Genomic DNA, 25,805 nt, shown 5'->3' with positions numbered 1-25,805 from the left:
TCGAAACCGGTAGAGGTGCTTGCAGCACTCTCTGATTGGACTGGAATATGGTTCGGCTGTATTTTCGTTTTGCAACGAAATTGAAAATGGTTATTCATTTTTGATTTACATTTACTCTGTGTGGAGTATGAAGGGAACCAGTCTCGTTGGAACTTTACCGCGCTGAGCAGATGTGACGTGAATTGTAAATTGTAGAATTCCCTCATCTTCCTTAGTCTCAGCATCCGTATGGCTTGCAAATTGTAGAAGCCTCGGAGGTGTAACCAGAGAAGGTTCCCATTGTTTTCATTCTGGTGGGATATGTTATATGCCATTAGAGTGAAAACTTAGTCTTTTGCTAGCAGTTGCCGCTAGGGCATCTATGCCATTTCGTTCGTTGCAATTCGGGACTGCACGCTGGGGTTTGTTTTGGTTGGATCGGGGAGAGCAGCATATGTGCCTCCTGATGAGAGACTAATAAGTTTCGAAACCGGTAGAGGTGCTTGCAGCACTCTCTGATTGGACTGGAATATGGTTCGGCTGTATTTTCGTTTTGCAACGAAATTGAAAATGGTTATTCATTTTTGATTTACATTTACTCTGTGTGGAGTATGAAGGGAACCAGTCTCGTTGGAACTTTACCGCGCTGAGCAGATGTGACGTGAATTGTAAATTGTAGAATTCCCTCATCTTCCTTAGTCTCAGCATCCGTATGGCTTGCAAATTGTAGAAGCCTCGGAGGTGTAACCAGAGAAGGTTCCCATTGTTTTCATTCTGGTGGGATATGTTATATGCCATTAGAGTGAAAACTTAGTCTTTTGCTAGCAGTTGCCGCTAGGGCATCTATGCCATTTCGTTCGTTGCAATTCGGGACTGCACGCTGGGGTTTGTTTTGGTTGGATCGGGGAGAGCAGCATATGTGCCTCCTGATGAGAGACTAATAAGTTTCGAAACCGGTAGAGGTGCTTGCAGCACTCTCTGATTGGACTGGAATATGGTTCGGCTGTATTTTCGTTTTGCAACGAAATTGAAAATGGTTATTCATTTTTGATTTACATTTACTCTGTGTGGAGTATGAAGGGAACCAGTCTCGTTGGAACTTTACCGCGCTGAGCAGATGTGACGTGAATTGTAAATTGTAGAATTCCCTCATCTTCCTTAGTCTCAGCATCCGTATGGCTTGCAAATTGTAGAAGCCTCGGAGGTGTAACCAGAGAAGGTTCCCATTGTTTTCATTCTGGTGGGATATGTTATATGCCATTAGAGTGAAAACTTAGTCTTTTGCTAGCAGTTGCCGCTAGGGCATCTATGCCATTTCGTTCGTTGCAATTCGGGACTGCACGCTGGGGTTTGTTTTGGTTGGATCGGGGAGAGCAGCATATGTGCCTCCTGATGAGAGACTAATAAGTTTCGAAACCGGTAGAGGTGCTTGCAGCACTCTCTGATTGGACTGGAATATGGTTCGGCTGTATTTTCGTTTTGCAACGAAATTGAAAATGGTTATTCATTTTTGATTTACATTTACTCTGTGTGGAGTATGAAGGGAACCAGTCTCGTTGGAACTTTACCGCGCTGAGCAGATGTGACGTGAATTGTAAATTGTAGAATTCCCTCATCTTCCTTAGTCTCAGCATCCGTATGGCTTGCAAATTGTAGAAGCCTCGGAGGTGTAACCAGAGAAGGTTCCCATTGTTTTCATTCTGGTGGGATATGTTATATGCCATTAGAGTGAAAACTTAGTCTTTTGCTAGCAGTTGCCGCTAGGGCATCTATGCCATTTCGTTCGTTGCAATTCGGGACTGCACGCTGGGGTTTGTTTTGGTTGGATCGGGGAGAGCAGCATATGTGCCTCCTGATGAGAGACTAATAAGTTTCGAAACCGGTAGAGGTGCTTGCAGCACTCTCTGATTGGACTGGAATATGGTTCGGCTGTATTTTCGTTTTGCAACGAAATTGAAAATGGTTATTCATTTTTGATTTACATTTACTCTGTGTGGAGTATGAAGGGAACCAGTCTCGTTGGAACTTTACCGCGCTGAGCAGATGTGACGTGAATTGTAAATTGTAGAATTCCCTCATCTTCCTTAGTCTCAGCATCCGTATGGCTTGCAAATTGTAGAAGCCTCGGAGGTGTAACCAGAGAAGGTTCCCATTGTTTTCATTCTGGTGGGATATGTTATATGCCATTAGAGTGAAAACTTAGTCTTTTGCTAGCAGTTGCCGCTAGGGCATCTATGCCATTTCGTTCGTTGCAATTCGGGACTGCACGCTGGGGTTTGTTTTGGTTGGATCGGGGAGAGCAGCATATGTGCCTCCTGATGAGAGACTAATAAGTTTCGAAACCGGTAGAGGTGCTTGCAGCACTCTCTGATTGGACTGGAATATGGTTCGGCTGTATTTTCGTTTTGCAACGAAATTGAAAATGGTTATTCATTTTTGATTTACATTTACTCTGTGTGGAGTATGAAGGGAACCAGTCTCGTTGGAACTTTACCGCGCTGAGCAGATGTGACGTGAATTGTAAATTGTAGAATTCCCTCATCTTCCTTAGTCTCAGCATCCGTATGGCTTGCAAATTGTAGAAGCCTCGGAGGTGTAACCAGAGAAGGTTCCCATTGTTTTCATTCTGGTGGGATATGTTATATGCCATTAGAGTGAAAACTTAGTCTTTTGCTAGCAGTTGCCGCTAGGGCATCTATGCCATTTCGTTCGTTGCAATTCGGGACTGCACGCTGGGGTTTGTTTTGGTTGGATCGGGGAGAGCAGCATATGTGCCTCCTGATGAGAGACTAATAAGTTTCGAAACCGGTAGAGGTGCTTGCAGCACTCTCTGATTGGACTGGAATATGGTTCGGCTGTATTTTCGTTTTGCAACGAAATTGAAAATGGTTATTCATTTTTGATTTACATTTACTCTGTGTGGAGTATGAAGGGAACCAGTCTCGTTGGAACTTTACCGCGCTGAGCAGATGTGACGTGAATTGTAAATTGTAGAATTCCCTCATCTTCCTTAGTCTCAGCATCCGTATGGCTTGCAAATTGTAGAAGCCTCGGAGGTGTAACCAGAGAAGGTTCCCATTGTTTTCATTCTGGTGGGATATGTTATATGCCATTAGAGTGAAAACTTAGTCTTTTGCTAGCAGTTGCCGCTAGGGCATCTATGCCATTTCGTTCGTTGCAATTCGGGACTGCACGCTGGGGTTTGTTTTGGTTGGATCGGGGAGAGCAGCATATGTGCCTCCTGATGAGAGACTAATAAGTTTCGAAACCGGTAGAGGTGCTTGCAGCACTCTCTGATTGGACTGGAATATGGTTCGGCTGTATTTTCGTTTTGCAACGAAATTGAAAATGGTTATTCATTTTTGATTTACATTTACTCTGTGTGGAGTATGAAGGGAACCAGTCTCGTTGGAACTTTACCGCGCTGAGCAGATGTGACGTGAATTGTAAATTGTAGAATTCCCTCATCTTCCTTAGTCTCAGCATCCGTATGGCTTGCAAATTGTAGAAGCCTCGGAGGTGTAACCAGAGAAGGTTCCCATTGTTTTCATTCTGGTGGGATATGTTATATGCCATTAGAGTGAAAACTTAGTCTTTTGCTAGCAGTTGCCGCTAGGGCATCTATGCCATTTCGTTCGTTGCAATTCGGGACTGCACGCTGGGGTTTGTTTTGGTTGGATCGGGGAGAGCAGCATATGTGCCTCCTGATGAGAGACTAATAAGTTTCGAAACCGGTAGAGGTGCTTGCAGCACTCTCTGATTGGACTGGAATATGGTTCGGCTGTATTTTCGTTTTGCAACGAAATTGAAAATGGTTATTCATTTTTGATTTACATTTACTCTGTGTGGAGTATGAAGGGAACCAGTCTCGTTGGAACTTTACCGCGCTGAGCAGATGTGACGTGAATTGTAAATTGTAGAATTCCCTCATCTTCCTTAGTCTCAGCATCCGTATGGCTTGCAAATTGTAGAAGCCTCGGAGGTGTAACCAGAGAAGGTTCCCATTGTTTTCATTCTGGTGGGATATGTTATATGCCATTAGAGTGAAAACTTAGTCTTTTGCTAGCAGTTGCCGCTAGGGCATCTATGCCATTTCGTTCGTTGCAATTCGGGACTGCACGCTGGGGTTTGTTTTGGTTGGATCGGGGAGAGCAGCATATGTGCCTCCTGATGAGAGACTAATAAGTTTCGAAACCGGTAGAGGTGCTTGCAGCACTCTCTGATTGGACTGGAATATGGTTCGGCTGTATTTTCGTTTTGCAACGAAATTGAAAATGGTTATTCATTTTTGATTTACATTTACTCTGTGTGGAGTATGAAGGGAACCAGTCTCGTTGGAACTTTACCGCGCTGAGCAGATGTGACGTGAATTGTAAATTGTAGAATTCCCTCATCTTCCTTAGTCTCAGCATCCGTATGGCTTGCAAATTGTAGAAGCCTCGGAGGTGTAACCAGAGAAGGTTCCCATTGTTTTCATTCTGGTGGGATATGTTATATGCCATTAGAGTGAAAACTTAGTCTTTTGCTAGCAGTTGCCGCTAGGGCATCTATGCCATTTCGTTCGTTGCAATTCGGGACTGCACGCTGGGGTTTGTTTTGGTTGGATCGGGGAGAGCAGCATATGTGCCTCCTGATGAGAGACTAATAAGTTTCGAAACCGGTAGAGGTGCTTGCAGCACTCTCTGATTGGACTGGAATATGGTTCGGCTGTATTTTCGTTTTGCAACGAAATTGAAAATGGTTATTCATTTTTGATTTACATTTACTCTGTGTGGAGTATGAAGGGAACCAGTCTCGTTGGAACTTTACCGCGCTGAGCAGATGTGACGTGAATTGTAAATTGTAGAATTCCCTCATCTTCCTTAGTCTCAGCATCCGTATGGCTTGCAAATTGTAGAAGCCTCGGAGGTGTAACCAGAGAAGGTTCCCATTGTTTTCATTCTGGTGGGATATGTTATATGCCATTAGAGTGAAAACTTAGTCTTTTGCTAGCAGTTGCCGCTAGGGCATCTATGCCATTTCGTTCGTTGCAATTCGGGACTGCACGCTGGGGTTTGTTTTGGTTGGATCGGGGAGAGCAGCATATGTGCCTCCTGATGAGAGACTAATAAGTTTCGAAACCGGTAGAGGTGCTTGCAGCACTCTCTGATTGGACTGGAATATGGTTCGGCTGTATTTTCGTTTTGCAACGAAATTGAAAATGGTTATTCATTTTTGATTTACATTTACTCTGTGTGGAGTATGAAGGGAACCAGTCTCGTTGGAACTTTACCGCGCTGAGCAGATGTGACGTGAATTGTAAATTGTAGAATTCCCTCATCTTCCTTAGTCTCAGCATCCGTATGGCTTGCAAATTGTAGAAGCCTCGGAGGTGTAACCAGAGAAGGTTCCCATTGTTTTCATTCTGGTGGGATATGTTATATGCCATTAGAGTGAAAACTTAGTCTTTTGCTAGCAGTTGCCGCTAGGGCATCTATGCCATTTCGTTCGTTGCAATTCGGGACTGCACGCTGGGGTTTGTTTTGGTTGGATCGGGGAGAGCAGCATATGTGCCTCCTGATGAGAGACTAATAAGTTTCGAAACCGGTAGAGGTGCTTGCAGCACTCTCTGATTGGACTGGAATATGGTTCGGCTGTATTTTCGTTTTGCAACGAAATTGAAAATGGTTATTCATTTTTGATTTTAAATAAATTTTGTACGTATATTTATTGAAGTGAAAATTTCTTTAGTAGTGACGTTGTGCACTTTTTAGATGGGAAAAAGTATTGGATTAGCGACCGTAATCGCTTTGAAGACATACATTTTTGAAGTGAAAACTTCTTGAGGGACGTTATGCCCTTTTTGGATGGGGAAAAATTATTAAATTAGCGACCGTCATCACTTCGACGGAATAAATTTTTGAAGTGAAAACTTCTTTAGAGACGTTGTGCACTTTTTTAATGGGAAAAAGTAATAAATTAGCGACCGTCATCTCTTCGACGAAAAAACTTCTTTAGGGACGTTGTGCACTTTTTGGATGAAAAAAAGGATTAAATTAGCGACCGTCATCGGTTCGACGAAATAAATTTTTGAAGTGAAAATTTCTTTAGGGACGTTGTGCACTTTTTGTATGGGGGAAAAGTATTGAATTAGGGACCGTCATCGCTTCGACGAAATAAATTTTTGAAGTGAAAACTTCTTGGGGGACGTTGTGCACTTTTTGAATGAGGAAAAAGTATTAAATTAGCGACCGTCATCGCTTCGACGAAATAAATCTTTTAGTGAAAATTTCTTTAGGGACGTTGTGCACTTTTTGGATGGGAAAAGTATTAAATTAGCGACCGTCATCGCGACCATCATCGCTTCGACGTAATAAATACCTATATGAAGTGAAAACTTCTTGAAGGATGTTGTGCACTTTTTGGATGGGGGAAAAGTATTATATTAGCGACCGTCATCGCGATTATCATCGCATAAATAGCAAAGGGCATATGGTGGGGAAAAAGCATTGAGCTCGTAATTTATTTACTATAAGAAATTTTCACTTCTGTCGGCACTCCCACGAGTGCCTTAAATTTTTTTTAAATGAGAATATGGGTCATGTGATAGCTCATTTGAAAGGATATTCAATTCTCTATTCATTAATGTAAACATTAACATAATTGTTTGTACAGGGTGTCCAAAAATGTTCTTTAAATTAAATTAATTGGCACAAAAACTGCTGTCAGAAAAGATAAAAATGTTTTATTTAAAAAACGAAACATTGATTTTCGCTTAAACGTAATGTTCAAATTTCCAAGAGGCAGGTGGGTGGCAGCTCTAGCATTGAATTTAAGCTAAACAATATTTATTTGTTAAATAAACTTGTTTTTATTGTTTTCTGACAACAGTAAAATAAATTTTAAATTAAATAAATTACATACATTCTTCTTTTTGTCTCAAATAATTTAATTGAAATTTTTTTAACACCCTGTGTAAATAATTATGTTAATGTTTATATTAGTGAATAGAGAATTGAATACCCTTTCAAATGAGCTATTGTAACGGAACGTTACTTAATGAAAATAGTTTAATTAAAATCAGTAATAATTTAATATTTATAAAATGCTACTTTTCCATCTTGCAACACCGCCAACACTGGACATTAGTTCCACGAGTACCCGCTGTCGCAAGTATCAAGAAGGACTGTCAAATTTTTAAAATTGTTACTGTTCGCTGAATCTTCGAAGAAATAACTTCCAAGTGGTCGATGGCTGTTTGAACCAAAAAAGGAATCGTCTTTGAGTTATTTTTTTTTGAATACGGAATTATCTTAATTAAGTTGAAGGAGGAGAAAGTTTTGTTTTGGTTAGTTTTACGAAGAAAAGTATTAATTTGGTGAAAATTTGGGAGAATCGCTGTCGGGTGAGTTTTTATCATGAGTTCATTCATATAGGAAGCCATATTGACAAGCGGTAAATTTCTAATTTTCATAATTACTAATGTTCCTAAATTATTTTCATTATTATATATTTCGACTAACTATTTATAGATACAACTTCTAATATCATTCCCAACTTTAAATAGACATATTTCTATATAAAATTCCATAAAGTTATTCAAGGTCAAGCTGTACCAATGTTTTTGGGTACAGAAAAAAAAAACAACACTTCTTTTAATGGATCAGTTTTTATTGGAGGTTTAACTTCCAACTTTTTCCTTTTTCCATAAGATTGAATGCCAAATTTACAAGGGGTTTGTATATTTTAGCCACTTGGAAGTATTTGGAAGCACTTGGAACCACTTAAAATGTCACCCCCAGAACATCGGGGGATGAATCAACAACTTTAGCAGCAGTCACGGGGTAGCCCAGGCGGGAATCATCTTTTAAGTTGGTTTTTGGGACTATCATCATTATTTTGGTTGGACATTTGGAAAGGATCTTAAGTTAGTTGGTGTTGGACAGTGATTTAAGTATTTTTTTTATTATTATCAAGAAAATTAATTTTTTTAAATAATCGGAATATTAAATATTTATTAAAAATAATATATTAACTAATTTTATATTACACTTCACTTACATTTATATTTAAAATATTTACCCAAACCAAAACAAAAGAAACCATTTAATATTTTCAATTCTTTTAAATAATTAATACCTCCTCTTCAAGGCTTAAATTTTGTATTTTTTTAATCAATTTATTTCTTTTGTTTATTTTCTCAACTGTAAGGTAATTGAGCTCAAATATCCGGAGAAAATTTGGTACTTTTTATATAAATTATAACTAATTAACCTTGGCTTTCGTCCCCCTCAGGGTAGATTGACCATTTAACTTGCCTTTTATTATTGTAACCGCACGTGAAGTTAGAGTTCTATCTCGAGTAGCGTGTCGGTTCATTTTTGTATCATAAGTTGGATTTGCCATTTCAAACCAATTTTTAGGGCTGGACTTTGTTCCTCTTTTGTTTAAACTACTCTGTAGACTGTAGATTGTATATACTTTATTAGTAAAATATATTTTGGATTAATTTTAGGGTATACATTATTGGTACATATACTAATTTATTGTACATATAGGTAAAAGTTAAATATACTATTGATTGGGTCGTATAATATTTCTTTTGTAACCTAGTTGTTGTCATATTTTACTAGATTTACTAATTTTATTCTCATAGCAACTAACTAGTACGAGTGCAGCAGCATAGGATACCTGGTAGAGCAATAGTCTACGCTCTACTGGCGCCCACGATTTATTGTTATTCTCCTATATTTTCTAGCCTTTGTTCACCTTGATATTTTCCTTATAGCCATCATCTATATTCTGTTGATTTACTGTCTTTGACGGCGTGAAAATTGGCCGAAACCGTCCTTGAGTATCAAGTGCTCTTCCTTTTCTACACACAGCTAGCCTAACTATATTTTGTTTCATCCTTCTACTTCTGTTTTTGTCAATAGTTCACCATCTGATTCTTTCAATTCACATTCCCATACGAGTACTACTGCAAAGGTAGTATTTTGTTACGTCTGCTTCCCAACGTAGAAGCCCCTTCATTCTAATACACTTGCTTCCCCTTCTTTGCCTACTTCTGTTGGAGTTTAGAAATTTCACCCTACTGTTACTCAAACAGAAGTACCCCACTTTTTGTTACACTATCACATGACCCCTATTCTCATTTAAAAAAATCATCGCTTACGTCATCAAGTCCAGATGGATGACGTCATTAGTATGATATATATGCCAAAAAATTATAACTTAAAAATAAAAATTTACCTGTTTCGGGATTTGTTCTTAAATTCGCCGGTTTACGAAATAAAGAATTTATGCGTTACTTTATACACGCACTGTATATTGTTCTGAAGCTATTTCCTTGTGACATTTTTGTAATAAACTATTCTAAATGGGAAATAAACCACAATTTAACAATCGTCTGCCAACAACTTTCGAAAATAATCACTTATCTTTATTTATTCAATATTTAAAACTAAATACAGTCGTTAAAGTACTTCTACAACTAAAAACTACACAAAATCAACAACAAAATGTTCTCAAAATACAACTAGAAAACCATTAAAGTGGTAAAAAATTTAAGAAACACAATGTCAAAAAATATAAAAAAATAAAATACATGCTCCGCTTGTCGTCGACCAGTCCCTGACTGTCTCTGCGAATACACTTATTAATTTCCTCCCAGCGGTAACATAAACGTCAAAATCCTGAAACGGCCTATTCAAAATACATTTTACTGCTGTCAGAAAGCAGACAAAAATGTTTATTAAATAAATAAACATTGCTTTTCGCTTAAATTGAATGTTCAAACTACCAAGAGGCAGGTGGATGACGGGAGCTGGTTTGAACATTGAATTTAATCGAAAAGCAATGTTTATTTCTGAAATAAACATTTTTTCTGTTTTTGAGCAACACTAAAATGTATTCTGAGTTAAATAAATTACATGCATTCTTCTTTTTTTTGTCAAATAATTTAGTTAAACAATTATTTTGTACACTCTGTACAAATAATTATGTAAATGTTTATATTACTGAATAGAGAATTGAATTACCTTTCAAATGAGCTATCACTTGACCCCTGCTTCTACAATAGTAGAATCAAGGTGGGAAGGACATATCGGAATGGCTCGCAGCAAGGATGAAAAGAAAAACAAAATACGCATAAGATGGAATGCAACCATAGACACTTGGTTCGGACTCATTAGTCGTCATCAGTATAGTATAGCCAAGCTAGAACAGGTGTATGTTAACTTGTGAAAGGATCACTACAGGAGCAATGCAACCAATTTGTGGCTGTATTGTTAGAAGGCCCCTTAGGATTCGAGAGCAACAACTAACACATCCACGGAGGAAGCTACAGCTACCTTAGGAAAGGAATGCCTAACGTTTAGAACGTTTCAATCAAATAACAAGAAGAGGTTATTGCGACTTAATAGTAGAATCAACTACTTATTTGTGAAATTTTGAAATAATAGTGTATGGAAACCAAACATACCTCGACACCGTAAGGTACAAGATGACGGCTTAAGTTTTTTTAAGTAAGTAAGTACATGGAAACCATTTAGGGAATAAAATTGTATGTGTCCTTATTTCAGAAAATTATAAAAAACACTAGGATACCTCAACTTTTAAATTCAAATATGCACTAACATAAATTTAAATGTGCGATGATTCACGCAGGTTAAACATACTCCGTAATCTTTAATTTTATTGAATCATCCTGTATATTTTATGATTTTATAATCTGCTAAACAACCTCATATCAAAAAAGTGTATTATGTAGGGCATATTATGAATAATACAAAGTGACATTTTAAAATTATGTATAATTTTCGTCAAGATATCGAATACCTACATAAATCTTTTAAATTAATAATTTATCAAACTTTAAATTGTATTATTTTTTACACTAGCTAAATAAAGACGCACATTTTCTAATCTAAGTGTAAATATATTGGGTCTTGTATTTAATGTCTCGAGTGAAAATTTATAAATAATTTCAAAATTTCACCCTGTATTATTCATAATGGACCCTACATAATACACTTTTTTGAGATGCGGTTGTAAAATAGCTTCTATATATATAGTTCAGCTCAACAGGCCTTAGGGGCCCAAGGCTTCAATTGTTTTCTTCCATTTCTTTCTGTCTTGTGCTAGGTTTTTCCAATCTTGTACCCTCAGCGACTTCAGATCTTCTTTTGCAGACTCCAACCATCTTCTTCGGAGGCGTCCTCTTTTTCTTTTTGTACCAGCCTTCGTGTTTATTAGTTGATTGGGAACTCTTCCTTCTTCCATTCTTGCTATATGCCCAAGCCATCTTAATCTTTGAATTTTGGCGAGTGTTGTTATTTTTGGTTGTCCATATATTTGCATTATTTCTTCATTCGTTCTTCTTCGCCAGATATTCCCCTCTTTTAAACCTCCATATATCCTTCTGAGGATCTTTCGTTCCCATCTATCTAATTTTACTTCCATATCTTTATTTAATGTCCAGGTCTCGCTAGCATAGAGTACCGTAGGTCGGATAACTGTTGTATGTATTCGTTTTTTTGCTTTTCTGGATATTATCTTCGACCTCAGTATCTTATTTAGACTTCCAGCACTCTTACTACCTTTCGCCATTCTTTTTGCTATTTCTTGGTTCTCTTCGTTCCTATTTGTTAGTGTTACTCCCAAGTAATCGAATTGGCCGACAATTTCGAAGTTATATTCTTTACTTGGGCTTTGTATCTTAAAGGACTGTCCCATATGATTTTCATTTTCCTTCATCACCATATATTTCGTTTTCTCTTCGTTTATTTCTAAACCATATTCCTTGGCTGTTCTTTCTAGTCTATTGAAGATTTCTCTTAATTCTGCAGGTCTCCTTGTTATTAAGGTAATATCATCTGCGTATGCTACACATTGATGCCTGTGATGATAAACTGTGCCTTTAGTATAGATATTGCATTCTCGTATAATCTTCTCTAAAATTAAATTGAAGAAATCTGTTGATAACGGGTCACCTTGTCGCAGGCCTCTATTGGTGATAAAGCTATCCGAAACCCGTCCTTCTATCATAACTTTACTTTTAGTGTCACTAAGTATGCATTTAGTCAATCTTACTATTTTTGGTGGAAATTCAAAATATTCTAGTGTTTCATATACTTTACTTCTTTTTATGGTATCGTATGCCTGTTTAAAATCAATAAATAACATATTTAATGCTAGGTTGAATTCATATGAGCTAGATAAAATTTGTTTCATTGCAAAAATTTGGTCTATTACCGATCTTTGTGCTCTAAAACCCGCTTGATATTCACCTAGACAATTTTCCACTTTTGTTTTAATTTTATTTCTAATTAATATGGCCAGAATCTTATATACTGTATCTTGTAGAGCTATTCCCCTGTAATTTGTACAATCTGTAACGTCTCCTTTTTTATGTACAGGACATAGGATAGCTTCTTTCCACTGATTGGGTATATTTTCTTTGATCCACACTTCGCATATTAACTCGGTGATTTCTTCTTGAAGCCCTTCGCCACCATCTTTTAAAAACTCTGCAATGATACCGTTTTCTCCCGGTGCTTTGTTGTTTTTTAAGTTTTCTATGATATCTATAATTTCTTCCTTGGTAGGTACTTCTTCATTCACATTTGGGTCTCTTTCTTCTTCATGTGGTAGTTGCATTTGCTCTATTTCGTATTGATCGTCTGTGCATAATATATTCTGGAAATAATTGGCCCATCTTCTTAATTTTTCATCTATTCCACCTATCAGATTTCCCTCTTCATCTTTATAATATCTTGATGCGGTTTTGTACTGGGTTCGGTCGCGTTTTATTTCTTGGTAGAAATTCCTGACTTGTTTATTTAAAAAATCTTCTTCAATTCGGTCTAATTTCTGCTCTAGATTTAACCGTTTCTTTCTTCTACAGATCTTCTTTGCTTCCCGTCTTTTTTCAGCATAGGCTTGTTTACTTTCTTCATTATTTCTCATTATGCTGTTTATTCTGGCTTTATTTCGGTCCCTAATTGCTTTCTTACAATCTTCATCGTACCAGTCTGTTTGTTTACTTTGTCTTTTTCTTAGTAATACTAAGTCGGCTGCCTCTTGAATGTTTCCCCTTAGCTGTACCCATCTGCTTTCTATATCATCTACTGTTGTCTGGCTTTCTATTTTCTGTTCAATTTTCTGCTTGAATTTTTTCTTAACCTCTTCATTCTGAAGTAGTGCACCGTTATATCTTTTCATTTTTGTGCAACTAGTCTTAGGGATTGTGGGAATTATTTGCTCCATTTTGACTTTGACCAAAAAGTGATCAGAATTTGCATCTGCACCTCTATAACTTCGGCTATCTTGTATGGCTCTTGCATGTTTGGCTTCTATTAGCAAATGATCTATTTGATTTACTGTTTGTCCATCTGGTGATACCCAGGTACCTTTATGGATTTCTTTGTGGTCGAAATAAGTGCTCATAATTCGCATATTGTGTTCGAAAGCAAATTCTATTACTCTTTTTCCATTCAGGTTACTCTCCCTGTGTTTACTTTCCCCCCCTGTTATTTGTTTGTATACGTCCTCTCTGCCAATCTTGGCATTGAAATCTCCTACAATTATTTTTGTGTCGTATGATGGTATTTGGTAGAACAGATGCTCTAACTGTTCATAAAAGCTATCTTTAACATCTTCTTCTGTATTTTCCGTTGGTGCATGTACATTTATAAGGGATATTTTTTTCTATTTTCCCCTCATTCTTATTTTGCATAATCTGCTTGTGACTGCCTCAAAATCTATCACCAGACTGGCAAATTTTTTCTTTATAAGGAATCCAACTCCAAATATACGTTCATTGTCTCCACTGTTGAAGAATACATAGCTTCCCACATCTATGCAGAAATTTTCTTTTTGTTTAGTTTCTTGTATAGCTGCAATATCTATCTCATATTTCTCCAATGTATCTGATAAATTTTTTAGTGCCCCTACTTCAAAAGTCCCTCTAACATTCCATTGTCCTATCATAATCATATTTCGTGCCTTATTCGTTTCCGTATTTATCTGTCCACTGTGTTTGTTTAGACTTAGTTTTTTTCCATTTTCTCTAATTTTTCGGTACTATGGTTCCATTTCCACCATTCATCGTTTATACATATTTTCTGATAGCCGACTTTCGTTTCATTACCTTTTCCTTTTTCTTCTCTCGCCATATCTCTTAACTCTTTCTGTAGTCTGGCTTCGGTTTGTGTTAGATCACTTTCAATGAAGTACCGCGTTCCTCTTAATTTACTCTTGTTCTTCATAATAAGTTCTTTATCCTTCATTGTATCCATTTTTACTATCGCCACTGGCAGTTTCCCTTGAGAGGTTCTTATTTTCTGCACATCTTTTATTTTAACGTTCACATTCAATTGATTTGCTATGAAGTTGGTGGCATCTTCAATTTCCTCATTTTCTTTGAAATCATGTCCTTTAATCACAATGTTTTGTTTTCGAAATTGTTTATCCATCTTTTCTATCCTGCTTTCTAGGGAATTTACCTTTCCCTTCAACTCACAATTTTCTTTTTTTAGATTGCGAATTTCCTCTTGAAAGCTCTGCTGGTCTTTTCGTATTCCCTTAACTTCGTTCATAAGAGCGATCATCATTTCTTTCAGTTCTGTATTATCACAATCTTTCTTAGCTGGAGACCTAAATAATTTTCTGCTTTTTGTGAAAGGGTTTTCATCTTCGTCGTCTTTTTTTCCATCCCTCTTTCTCTTACTATCATCAGATTCTTCACCATCCATCTGAGTCAGTTCTTTACACGTGGCCATATCGTTAAATATAATAATAAATAAAATATAATAAATCTATTACCTTTTTCCGGGCAGTGTTTTGAAGGTATAAACTCTCACTTACACGCCACTGTATTGTTTTGTAAATAAACACTAATAATTATCCTTATCGTAATGGTCCCCCCGCACCCCACTCTACTTGCCTCTTCAACCGAGCGGAGCAACTAGAACGGGTTTATTGTTTAGGTTATCCGTATGCAATCTCTAAAAATTCAATTTTATTCACAATTTTCTAAATACACTCGATTCGCACAGCCACTATTTCGTCGGAGAAGCACTTTGTTGTAAAAAGAACTCGATATTATCCGAAATTTACGAATTAAATATCGGAGCCGTTTTAAACACGTCTTTCTTGATAGCTTAACCTTGAGCTACCCTGAGCTTGAGCTAAAATAGCTTCTAAGCACATAAAAATATACAGGGTAATCCATGAAAACTAAAGATTATGGACCATTCCGTACTTGCGTGAATCACCCTCTATATTTAAATTTATATTTGTAAAGCGCCCATTTGAATTTAAAAGTTGTCTCAGTATTTTTTATAATTTTTTAAATTAAGGACACAAACAATTTTATTCCATAAGTGGATTCCATAATTTCAAAATCTTATCGTGGGCAGTCCGATAAGTACTTAGCCTACAAAAGAAAAACCAACATTTTGGAAAAGTGGCAATTTATTTTTCTACATAGTCTCCTTTTAGCTCGATACACTTGACCCAGCGATGCTCCAACTTCTTTAACCCTTCTGAAAAATACCTTTTCTCGAGGTCTGCAAAATAGGCTTCCGTGGCGGCGATGACCTCCTCATTTGACTTAAATTTCTGCCCAGCGAGTGTCTTTTTCAAGTTTGGAAACAAATAGTAGTCGCACGGAGCCAAATCTGGAGAATACGGTGGATGGGGCAACAGTTCGTAGTCCAATTCGACCAATTTGGCCATGGCGACGGAGAAGGTGTGGGCCGGTGCGTTATCATGGTGGAAGAGCACTTTTTCCTTTGCCAAATGGGGTCGTTTTTCCTTCAATTCGGCGTCGAATCGCCCCATTAATTCAGCATAATAGTGCCCTGTGATCGGTTTTCTCTTCTCCAAGTAGTCGATGTAGATCACACCTTGTGAATCCCAGAAAATGCTGGCCATCACCTTTCCGGCCGATTGGACAGTCTTCGCCTTCTTCGGAGCAAGTTCGCCGGGTGTTGCCCACTCTTTCGACTGTTCCTTGGTTTCTGGTGTATACCAGTGAATCCATGTTTCGTCGACGGTTATGAAACGACGTAAAAACTCCTTTGAATCACACTTAAATAGCGTAAAACACTGCTCTGAAGTGGTCTCATGGTTGCGCTTATTGTCTGAAGTGAGCAAACGCGGCACCCATCGCGCCGACAGCTTTCTCATGCCCAAAATTTCATGCAGGATATGACCTACGCGGTCTTTTGAGATGCCGAATGTGTCAGTTATTTCGAGCACCTTCAGTCGGCGGTCTGCCAATACAAGATCGTGGATTTTTGTCACGTTATTCTCCGTGGTAGCCATTTTTAGGGCCCCTACGCGTGGCTCATCAAAAACCGACATTCGTCCACGTTGAAACTCATTAAACCAATTTTTGACAGTTGCCATCGAAGGAGAAGAGTCACCGTACACAGCATCCAAGCGCTCTTTGATGTCGCTGCGTGATTTCTCTTCCAAAAACAAGAATCGAATCACCGACCGATATTGCCCTTTTTCCATTTTATTAAAATCCGCGGACACGCTGACTTTCACCCTCAATCACAACAATACTATAGTTTCGATTTGGCTGAAATTTTGACATTAGCCGTCTACGAGAACGCATTAAATGACAGTACACTTCATTTGCGATAGTGGCGCCATCGGGCGGAGAGGCTAAGTACTTATCGGACTGCCCTAGTATAACTCGTGGTGAACAAATGGTATAAAATTAACTCGCTGATATTGATTGGCATTGTGAATTTGCGAAGAACCTGTTGGGTGAAATGGCAAGTTTGGAAACGATGACAAAGGTCGGCTTAAGCCATGTTGAACAACCGCACAGTGGTCCAAAAGCCCGAAAAGATGGCCAAAATATGAAAGCATTTTTTGATTTGCATGAAATTAGGCATCCGGGGGTTTTTGAGGTCGGTAATTACGAATCCGAAGTCTAAATTGCAAAAAACAAAATGGCGGATGTAATATGGCGGGTTTATGTATTTTAATTATAATATGTAATACCGTCGACATTTGATATCCGGGGATTTTTGAGGTTGCTGATTACGAATCCCAAATCGAAATTTCAAAAAACAAAATGGCGGATGCCATGGCGGATTTTTTATTCCAACGTGAAATTCGATTATTAATCATATGAAAGTTAAAACTAATTTTTACTTTATTTTTCAACAATACTGTACCTGGCCCTTTTATCTCCGATTTTACCCTATGATACTGAAATAACTAAAGATCTACAGTCATAACAACTACCTGAATGCTGCGGCATATCTGTTTTTTCTGCGTTGTTAACGATTCATATTGAAACTCATAGCGCAGAGTGCTTGTACAAAAAATTCTCGCAAAACCAAAGGGGCAGATAGTGGCAGCTAATTTTTTTTTAATCTTAAAGAGAGAAATATAAGCTAAAAAATGATTGTAGTAACATCTTGGAATTCGATGGAATATATAACTATTTGCCTATCTGAAAATTTAATTTTTTCAAGATATATACTCTCTTATTACTTTATGTTGTTCTGAAGCTATTTTCTTGTGGCATTTTTACAATTTTAACTATTTATAATGGGAAATAAGCCACAATATTATTAAAAAATAATTTTTGTATTATTATTATTATTAAAAAATATTTCAATAGTATTTTGTATTTTGACAACGGCACCCGATTTGAGCGTCGAAACGTTAATAAAAAATCATTTTTTAATAATATTGTGGCTTATTTCCCATTATAAATAGTTAAAACTCTTATTACTTAATTTCAACTTATATATATATATATATATATATATATATATATATATATATATATATATATATATATATACACCGTTTTTTAGGCTTCAACGCCCTTCCGGTAGGGATCTATGGAGGAGTGTCACCGAGCCGCAAGCCCTTATCCCTTGCCGTACTGCTCCTCCATAGGCCGATCAGACACCAGCTTATTTCAGACCAAGTCGTAGATTCTTTTTAGAATTTTAGACTACGACGTCAGCCTTTTTATTTTTCTATTCACCGGGCTAAGGCACAAACCTCGATCGCCTCGACCGCATATCCACTATAGATTTGTCAATCGTGCGCCCAGTCCGCTTGGCTAATCTGATCGACTAATTTCAACTTAAAATATACTAAATATAACACATATACAAATATTTTGATATTATCTGCTTTTATTAAAGATGGATCCACGAATATCCTTCTAAATATCCTATCCACTATTCATTTTGCAGAATTGAATTTGCGCACTTCGTTTTCGAGATACACGCACATAGCTGTGCGTATAAAATATTCGTTATTCTTAACTGCGCTTCTGTTCCGTAAGAAGGTCAACTTTGAACTGAACTGGAAATTCAGATATACGAGATATAGCTCTAGGATTGCCAAAACTGAATAGGGCATTTAATTCTCTTTTAGAAAATATAATAATATTCTCGAAATGTTAATTTTTTTTTTACTTTTGGCCAGCTTTTTGGGATTTTGGACCACTGTGAACCGGTTCAAAATCAGCTCGCTGATATTGATTGGAACTGTAAATTTGCGTAGAAGCTGTTGGGTGAATTGGAAAGTTTGAAAACGATGACAAAGGTTGGCTTACGGCGTGCTGAACAACCGGTTCAAAATCAGCTCGCTGATATTGATTGGCATTTTTAATTTGCGAAAAAGAAGCTGTTGGGTGAAATGGGAAATTTGAAAACGATGATAAAGGTTGGATTAAGGCGTGTTGAACAACCGGTTCAAAATCAGCTCGCTGATATTGATTGACATTGTGAATTTGCGAGGAAGAAGCTGCTTGGTGAATTGGAAAGTTTGAAAACAATGACAAAGGTCGGCTTAAGGCGTGTTGAATAAACGGTTCAGAATCAGCTTGCTGATATTGTTTGGAAGTTTCAGTTTCAGAAAAAGAAGTTGTATTTCTGTGTTTTATTCGGCATAGTAATAGGTCAATTTCAATCATTGCCATTTCTCTATGGTCCTCATCAAGGACCCTTAATTTGTCATCTACGAGTTATGCATACAGTGCACACTGGTCTTGAGTGGACACCTGTGTCTTGGAAATATTTTTAAACGCCGTATAGGCTTCTTCTATCCGTTGTTCCATTTGTGTTGGCAACTGAATATTTTTTTTCGGCCTCTTTGCTTTTGGAAGTTGGAATTGGCGTTCATTTGATATGTCGTCACTAAGACCAACTTCTTCGGGCACCTTTTCTGTTTCGCCAACATTCTCGTTTTGTTCTCTCAGTACATCTTCTTCTTTGGACTAAAATAATAGGAATACATATTAGACACTAAGCCCACAGGGTGCAGTTACTCTTATTTACCAAATTCTTTACTCATAAAAAAATAATTATTAAAATATGATTTTTGGTTTCAGATACCCCAAACTGCAAACGAATGGCTTAAGATTGCAGAACGATTTAAGACAAGCTGGAACTTTCCCCATTGTTTGGGAGCCATAGATGGAAAACGCATAGTCATTTAGTCACCCTGTTGTAGTGGATCAGAATACTGTAATTACAAAGGCGCATTCAGTATAGTACTTATGGCTGTGGTTAATGCGAACTATCCATACAGTACAAGATCATTAGAGAAGTAAATTATTGATTCTGAAACGAGTCGGCTCCGTTATAAATTGATGTAAGTTAAAATTCAATACAAAATATGTAAATACATTTTTGGAAGTTGTTAAGTCACTAGGTGCATCAGTTATAGGCCATGAAATGTCTCTAAAATTAAAGTCTCCAATAACAATCAGATTCTCTAGCCTAGACAGTTCATCAAGTGATGCGATAAGGGACTCATCATCTGCTAATCTAGAAGCACCAGGCCGATAAACACATACTAAGTGAAAAACAAAAGAGTTTTTATGGCATGTTTTTAATCCAAGAAGTTCCATATAATATTAGGGACAGTAAGATCAAGAGATGTAACAAAGAAATTATTAGTAATTTCTGAAGACAAATAGATACAAGTTCCTCCTCCACGTCGATTACGACGATCACATCTATAAAGGGAATAATTATCAATGTTATAAAGAGAGTCAAGATCATTTGGTGTTAACCATGTTTTAGTGATGAGAATTATTTGGGGATTTAAGTTTTGAATGTTGCATAAAAATTCATTAAATTTGGAATCTAAAGTAGCTACATTAGTATAGAAACAAAGCCAATTATGAAAACCTGAAATTACAGAATCAGTGACGAAAGTTTACAATGTTCGGGACACCTTGTATATATTTTATGGTTAAATTTTCCTGACCATTTGATTTTCTTTCTTCTAGTTCTATTCGAAGTTCTTTTAGGCATTCTATTGGATTCGGACTTTTGTCGTCGATAATGGATACATGTTTTAAAGAGACGTTTTGTAAAAGTTTCTTTTTGTTTTTCAAAATATGTTTGGCGTCATGTTCATTTTGCATAATGACCTTTGTCATCCTAGGGAAGCGATTGTTCGGTTTTCCAATCCTGAAAAATGTGACAGGAGTGGAGTGACGCATTACAGTATCTAAATTTTTTTTTAATATTCCACCATCGTGATTTTTCTTTATTTCAATATCTCCTGTAATTTCTGGTACACTGGTAACAAAAATATTCTTAGCCCGGTTAATGCGATAAACTGCCTCATTTGCTAAGATATCTGTAAATTTTGGAGAAGAAGAATGATCCTCAGTAGATAACTTGTTTTCGACTTGTAAAAGTCTTTCACTGATATCGTTAGCTTTGTGATCTATTAGATCAATTTTTGATTGAAGATCTGAGAGCGTCTTTAAATTAGCAAAACTTTCAATGTTAGAGCAGCAGTTGTTGCAAAGAATTTTAATTCCATGTAGCTTATGCCTTGTAACGCGATCTTCGGCTCGTAGATCAGTACAAGCTAGATGTATGTTTTGTTTACAGGCTTCACATTGAAGTTGTTTTGATGATTCTCGATCGTCGATTGACTTTGAACAGTTAGCGCAGGTCGACATAGTGGGGGCAACAGTGGGAGTGAATCGCAGTAAATAGGTATAAATAAAATAAAAAGTCTGACCTTGCAATCTGTAGATAATCCAAAATACGAGATCACTGATGCACTTTATGAAGAAATAAAAACACCACTTGCAGTAGAAAATTCTTGTTTAAGCTGATATAAAAATGATGTTTAAACTCCAACAAAAACTAACTGTAATTTGTAATAATTCGCTAGGAAACGTAAATGCTGCCACACACCACGAAGGTCAGAATCTCACTGCCCATTCTCAGAGTTATTCTCATTTTCATGGTTGATTTCTTCGTGAACAGATCAACGTATTTTTTTATTTTAGATTTTTTTGGTATTTACACAGTTCTGCAAAGGTTTGCTTAAACTTCTTTTTTGTACTTATACCGGGTGGAAGAAAAGAAATGTTTTTCTTACGTTCAGTTCGAGAGAACCTGTAAGGAGGACGAGGTACAAATGTAAGTATGCATCGGAACCGTATTGTAGTCTTATGTTTTGTGAACATTTTGTTTTTTGGATGTGCCTGATATCTTAAGAACCAAAGAAAATAGACGGTTTTGTAGTTTAACATGTATTTTAACTGAAACAAAAGTTTGAGACATCCAATTTATATTGTAGTCTCATATATTGTGAACGTTTTATTTTTTCAATTTCTCTGATATCTTAAGTAACAAAGAAACTACACGGTTTCATTCTTTAATATGTGTTTTACACATGCGATATATGAAGAGGCCATGTCGTATCATTCCACCAGGATGAAATTATTTCCTATATATACATAGTGCGAAATGAAAAGAATGTTCAAAGAAACGTACCTTTCGCTATTTAAAGAGCCTCTACGTAGACACCAAATCCGTACTTATAGTAGTGCTAGCAAAGTAAGAAAGTCATTAGGCGCGTTCCAAGACGACACATTTGTACGATCCCTTGAACGGTTTTCTTTCGATCCCGAACCGATTACCGGTACGTAACCCTCTTGGAACGCTTTTGTGTATCTGTGTTGTATAGCCCCTACCCTACCATTTGAATTTGAAGTTCGAGTTGCGCCGGAGCCGGAGCCATTTTCCTTATTTTCATTGTTCTTCAAGGTTCTTCATTCAGCATACATACCACGTGTATTTGTTTATGTACAAAATTAGTTTTTGTAATTAAAACATTTTACAAGAAATGGATCTAAATGGAATATTGGGTCATATTATATTTCATATAATATATTTACAATATTTTAATAATTGGGTCATCATATTTCAAAACAAACCCCAACTTATCTTAGTTACTTTCTACTAATAAATTTGTGAGCATGTTAAAGATGCATTTTATTTATTTACCTGTTTTATTAAACTCACAGTTCCATATTGATGTCCAAGTAATATTTTCAAAATTATACCAAAAATATTTTATATTTAAAATTACTTTGGAGTTTGAGACATTTTGATATTGGATCTGGATGTCTTGTACAGAAAACTCACACAAGCAGATAATTTCATTACTTTCTTAAAACTATGCAGGAAGATCATCTCACATGGTTTGAGGTTACCATCTTAAATCAATGTATGATGGCTTATTCCCAACAATATGTATATTCCCAACTCTATAAAATTATATAAAAATACCATACACATTTTAATGTTTTGCTATTTTTATTGCAGAACTTCAGCCCTACCTGATGTTGCAGCAGACACCAAGTGTGACATTGGACTACAAGTGGAGTGAAAACGCCTCAAAATTATTAATAGATCTCTACAAACAATACAAAAATAAAGTGGGCACAATGGAGATACGAACCGTTAAGATGCTTTGAGCAAGAATAGCCCAAGAATTAAAAAATTACAATATACATATCACTGCAAACAACTGCATGAACAGATGGAGGGTTTTGGAACGAAATTATAAGAAGTTTGTGGATGACCAAAAACAAACAGGCCGCAAGCGGAAGTTTTTTGAATATAAGGAGGAAATGGACGAAATATTTACCGATAAAGTAAATATTCGTCCAGAAATAGCCATCAACTGCGATGAAACTGACCATGACCTCGGTGATGGTGTGGGTCATGGTCAGGAAGAGGTGCAGCAATCTACCAGCTTCATCTAAGATGAACCAACCACCAACCTCAATGCAGAAACAAAGTCTATTAAAAAAAAGTCCTGTCAGAAAGAGGAAACGAATTGCTTTGGCGAGGCGGGCTAGGGAAAAGTTTTACCAAGAAAGATTAAACATGGAGAGAGAGAAAATTACAGAAATTCAGAGACGAACTAATTTGGCGCACAAAATAGCTGTTGAGCGAAACCAAATATTACAAGACTGGTTAGAGGTTTGTAGTGCTTTTGTCGTGAATGCGTTTCCGGGAATAAATGAAGAGAGTGATACTTAAATATAAACAGTTAGTTTTAGTTATTTACTTCTTAATATAAAATTTTAAGTTAGGTTTAAGTTTGTTAAGTTAGGATATACCATAGTTTGCAGTTTGCTAGCCCGTAGGATGTTACAATAAATTTTGTTTTATATATAATTTGTTGCAATTTATCAAAAGAAATAAAAAAAAGATTTTTTTAAGATAAAATTATTAGTAATATTTCAACAAATCTTCAAACAATTATTAATAAGACAAAATGTTATTAGAAATGATACTTAATTTATCAATGTCAGATCTCTTATTAATGTCAAAAAATATGAATTTCGCTCAAGAGTAAAGTTGAAATATTGTGAGCTATAAAGGTATTTTACTTTTGAGCGAAATTCATGTTTTTGACATACCTCGTATACAATTGAAACAACTTAATATATTATGATTGCATCTTAGTTTTTTGAAAATTGAGATATTTTTATATAGAATAACTTTTTCGCAAAATTAATAATAACGGAGTTATCTTAAATAAAAATGTTGGGTATCAATTTAAGGAAAATTTTCAAAAGTTTTTTTCAATTAGAAGAGTGTAAATGCATACTATAACATAATTTTTAATTACAAACAACTTTTCTTAATAACAATTTTCGATATTGTGAAATATAAAGGCACTTTATTCTTGAGCGAAATTCATATTTTTGGACATACCCCGTATAATATTGATAAAATTTGATACCTGATGATTGCATCTTAAGTTTTAGACTATGTAGAGCACTTTATGAAGAATAACTTTTTTTCGTAAAATTGATATTGAAAAAGTTTCCCATATGGTTTCAAGTTACGTAGACACACTATATATATTTCTTATCCTGTCTCCTAAATTGTTGACTGTAGCCTCAAAAATTAACAATGTTTTATATATATATACAAAAATTAACAATGTTTTATATATATATATATATATATATATATATATATATATATATATATATATATATATATATATATATATATATATATATATATATATATATATACGAATTTCACAAATTTTTTGGGTATTGAAGTCAAATTGGGGCTTTAAAGTATACTATTGTCTAATATTCAAGCTTTCGGAAATGTTTATTTCCTTTTTCAAGAATGTCTACAATGCAATAAGATAAAAAAAATATTAGAATATGTATCAGAGAACAAATAGTAATGAGTAACTTACCAGAATTTAGATTATAAAAAAAATGTTGGTTATTATACATAAGATTAAAAATATTAATGGTAAACGGCTGTTGTATAACATAAATAACAATAAAAATTCTTAGCAAAAAACATTTAACAAAGGATAAAAATTGGTTAAATTTTGAAGTAATGATCTAAATTTGATTGACTTTTAAAAAGTTTAGTTTATCATAAATACATGGCTGACAAAAACTAAATGTAACTATGGTAATAGTATATAGGTGTTTATAAGAAATTGAATAAAAATCTATGATAAGAAAATAAGGAAATTTATGTTTTCAAAAAGCAGAAAAGTTAATCTTAAATATTAGTGATATTAATTAATTTTGTCAGAGTTTAGTACCAATTTCAAAAGTATAGGAGATTTGAAAAATCTTATGATCTGATGATATAGGTACCTATGATTATTTTTCAAAAGAAAGAATGTTATTAACAATTCAAAATAAAAGTTAATGTTAAATACGAGTATTAGTGATATTAATTAATTTTATTAAAATTTAGTGCCAAATTAAAAAGTGTAGGAGATTTGAAAAATCTTATGATATGATACAGGTACCTATGATTATTTTTCAAAAGAAAGAATGTAATTATAAATTTTGCTAAGATTGTCCATTTCAGATTTTTTGTTCATTGTGTTCAAACCCCTGCTGATATAAACCATTTCAAGAAAAGTACGTTTATGTTTGTTGTTTTCCATGTCTAATATTTTTGGATCTTGAAAATTCATAGTGTGGCCATTCTGAATAACATGCTCTGCCAAGGCACATGATGGTTTGAGAATTTTACAATCACTTTTGTGAGATATGATGCGACCAGAAAGATTTCTACCTGTTTCACCAATATAAACTAAATCTGCAAAAAAACTAAATGCGCAAAACTCGTCTTCTTTGCGATCTAACATTCCTTAAAGCCTGTCGAGACCATAAAGTCATTCCCAAATGTCTAAAACTCAAACACCATACTTCTTCTTCTTCTATCTCCCAAATTCTTAGAAAATCCAGTTTCGCGCTTCTTCGTGAAGCAATTCATTCCACTAGACGAAAACTAGAAGTCACAAACACCCATATTTTTAATACCTGGTCATCTATTCATTCTTTTCATGTACATCCTATATTATGGGACAGTTTCGACCGTATAAACACACAAACAGCCCTAAATACTTTCGAGTCTAAGACTGAAACTCAAAAGCGCAAATTAGCTCATCTAATTACCCAACAACTTCCAAAACCCAGAACTTTGAAACCCACCACAGTGGTTCACAACTTTTCTGATACCCCCATT

At 35.7% G+C, this 25,805-nt stretch overlaps 1 protein-coding gene across 1 annotated transcript in view; it reads right to left on the bottom strand.

Moving 5' to 3' along the window:
• The window catches only part of LOC126891065 (drebrin-like protein), a 39,073-nt gene extending 24,332 nt beyond the window's left edge, over nucleotides 1–14,741 (bottom strand). The window contains exon 1 of the mRNA XM_050660244.1: nucleotides 14,466–14,741. Coding sequence (XP_050516201.1) covers nucleotides 14,466–14,741 — 276 coding nt within the window. The remainder of the gene's footprint in view (nucleotides 1–14,465) is intronic.
• Nucleotides 14,742–25,805: the final 11,064 nt, after the last annotated feature.

Source organism: Diabrotica virgifera, chromosome 9 (genome assembly GCF_917563875.1).
Source record: "Diabrotica virgifera virgifera chromosome 9, PGI_DIABVI_V3a".
NCBI classification, from domain to species: Eukaryota; Metazoa; Arthropoda; class Insecta; order Coleoptera; family Chrysomelidae; genus Diabrotica; species Diabrotica virgifera.
This window is presented reverse-complemented; position numbering and strand designations above follow the sequence as displayed.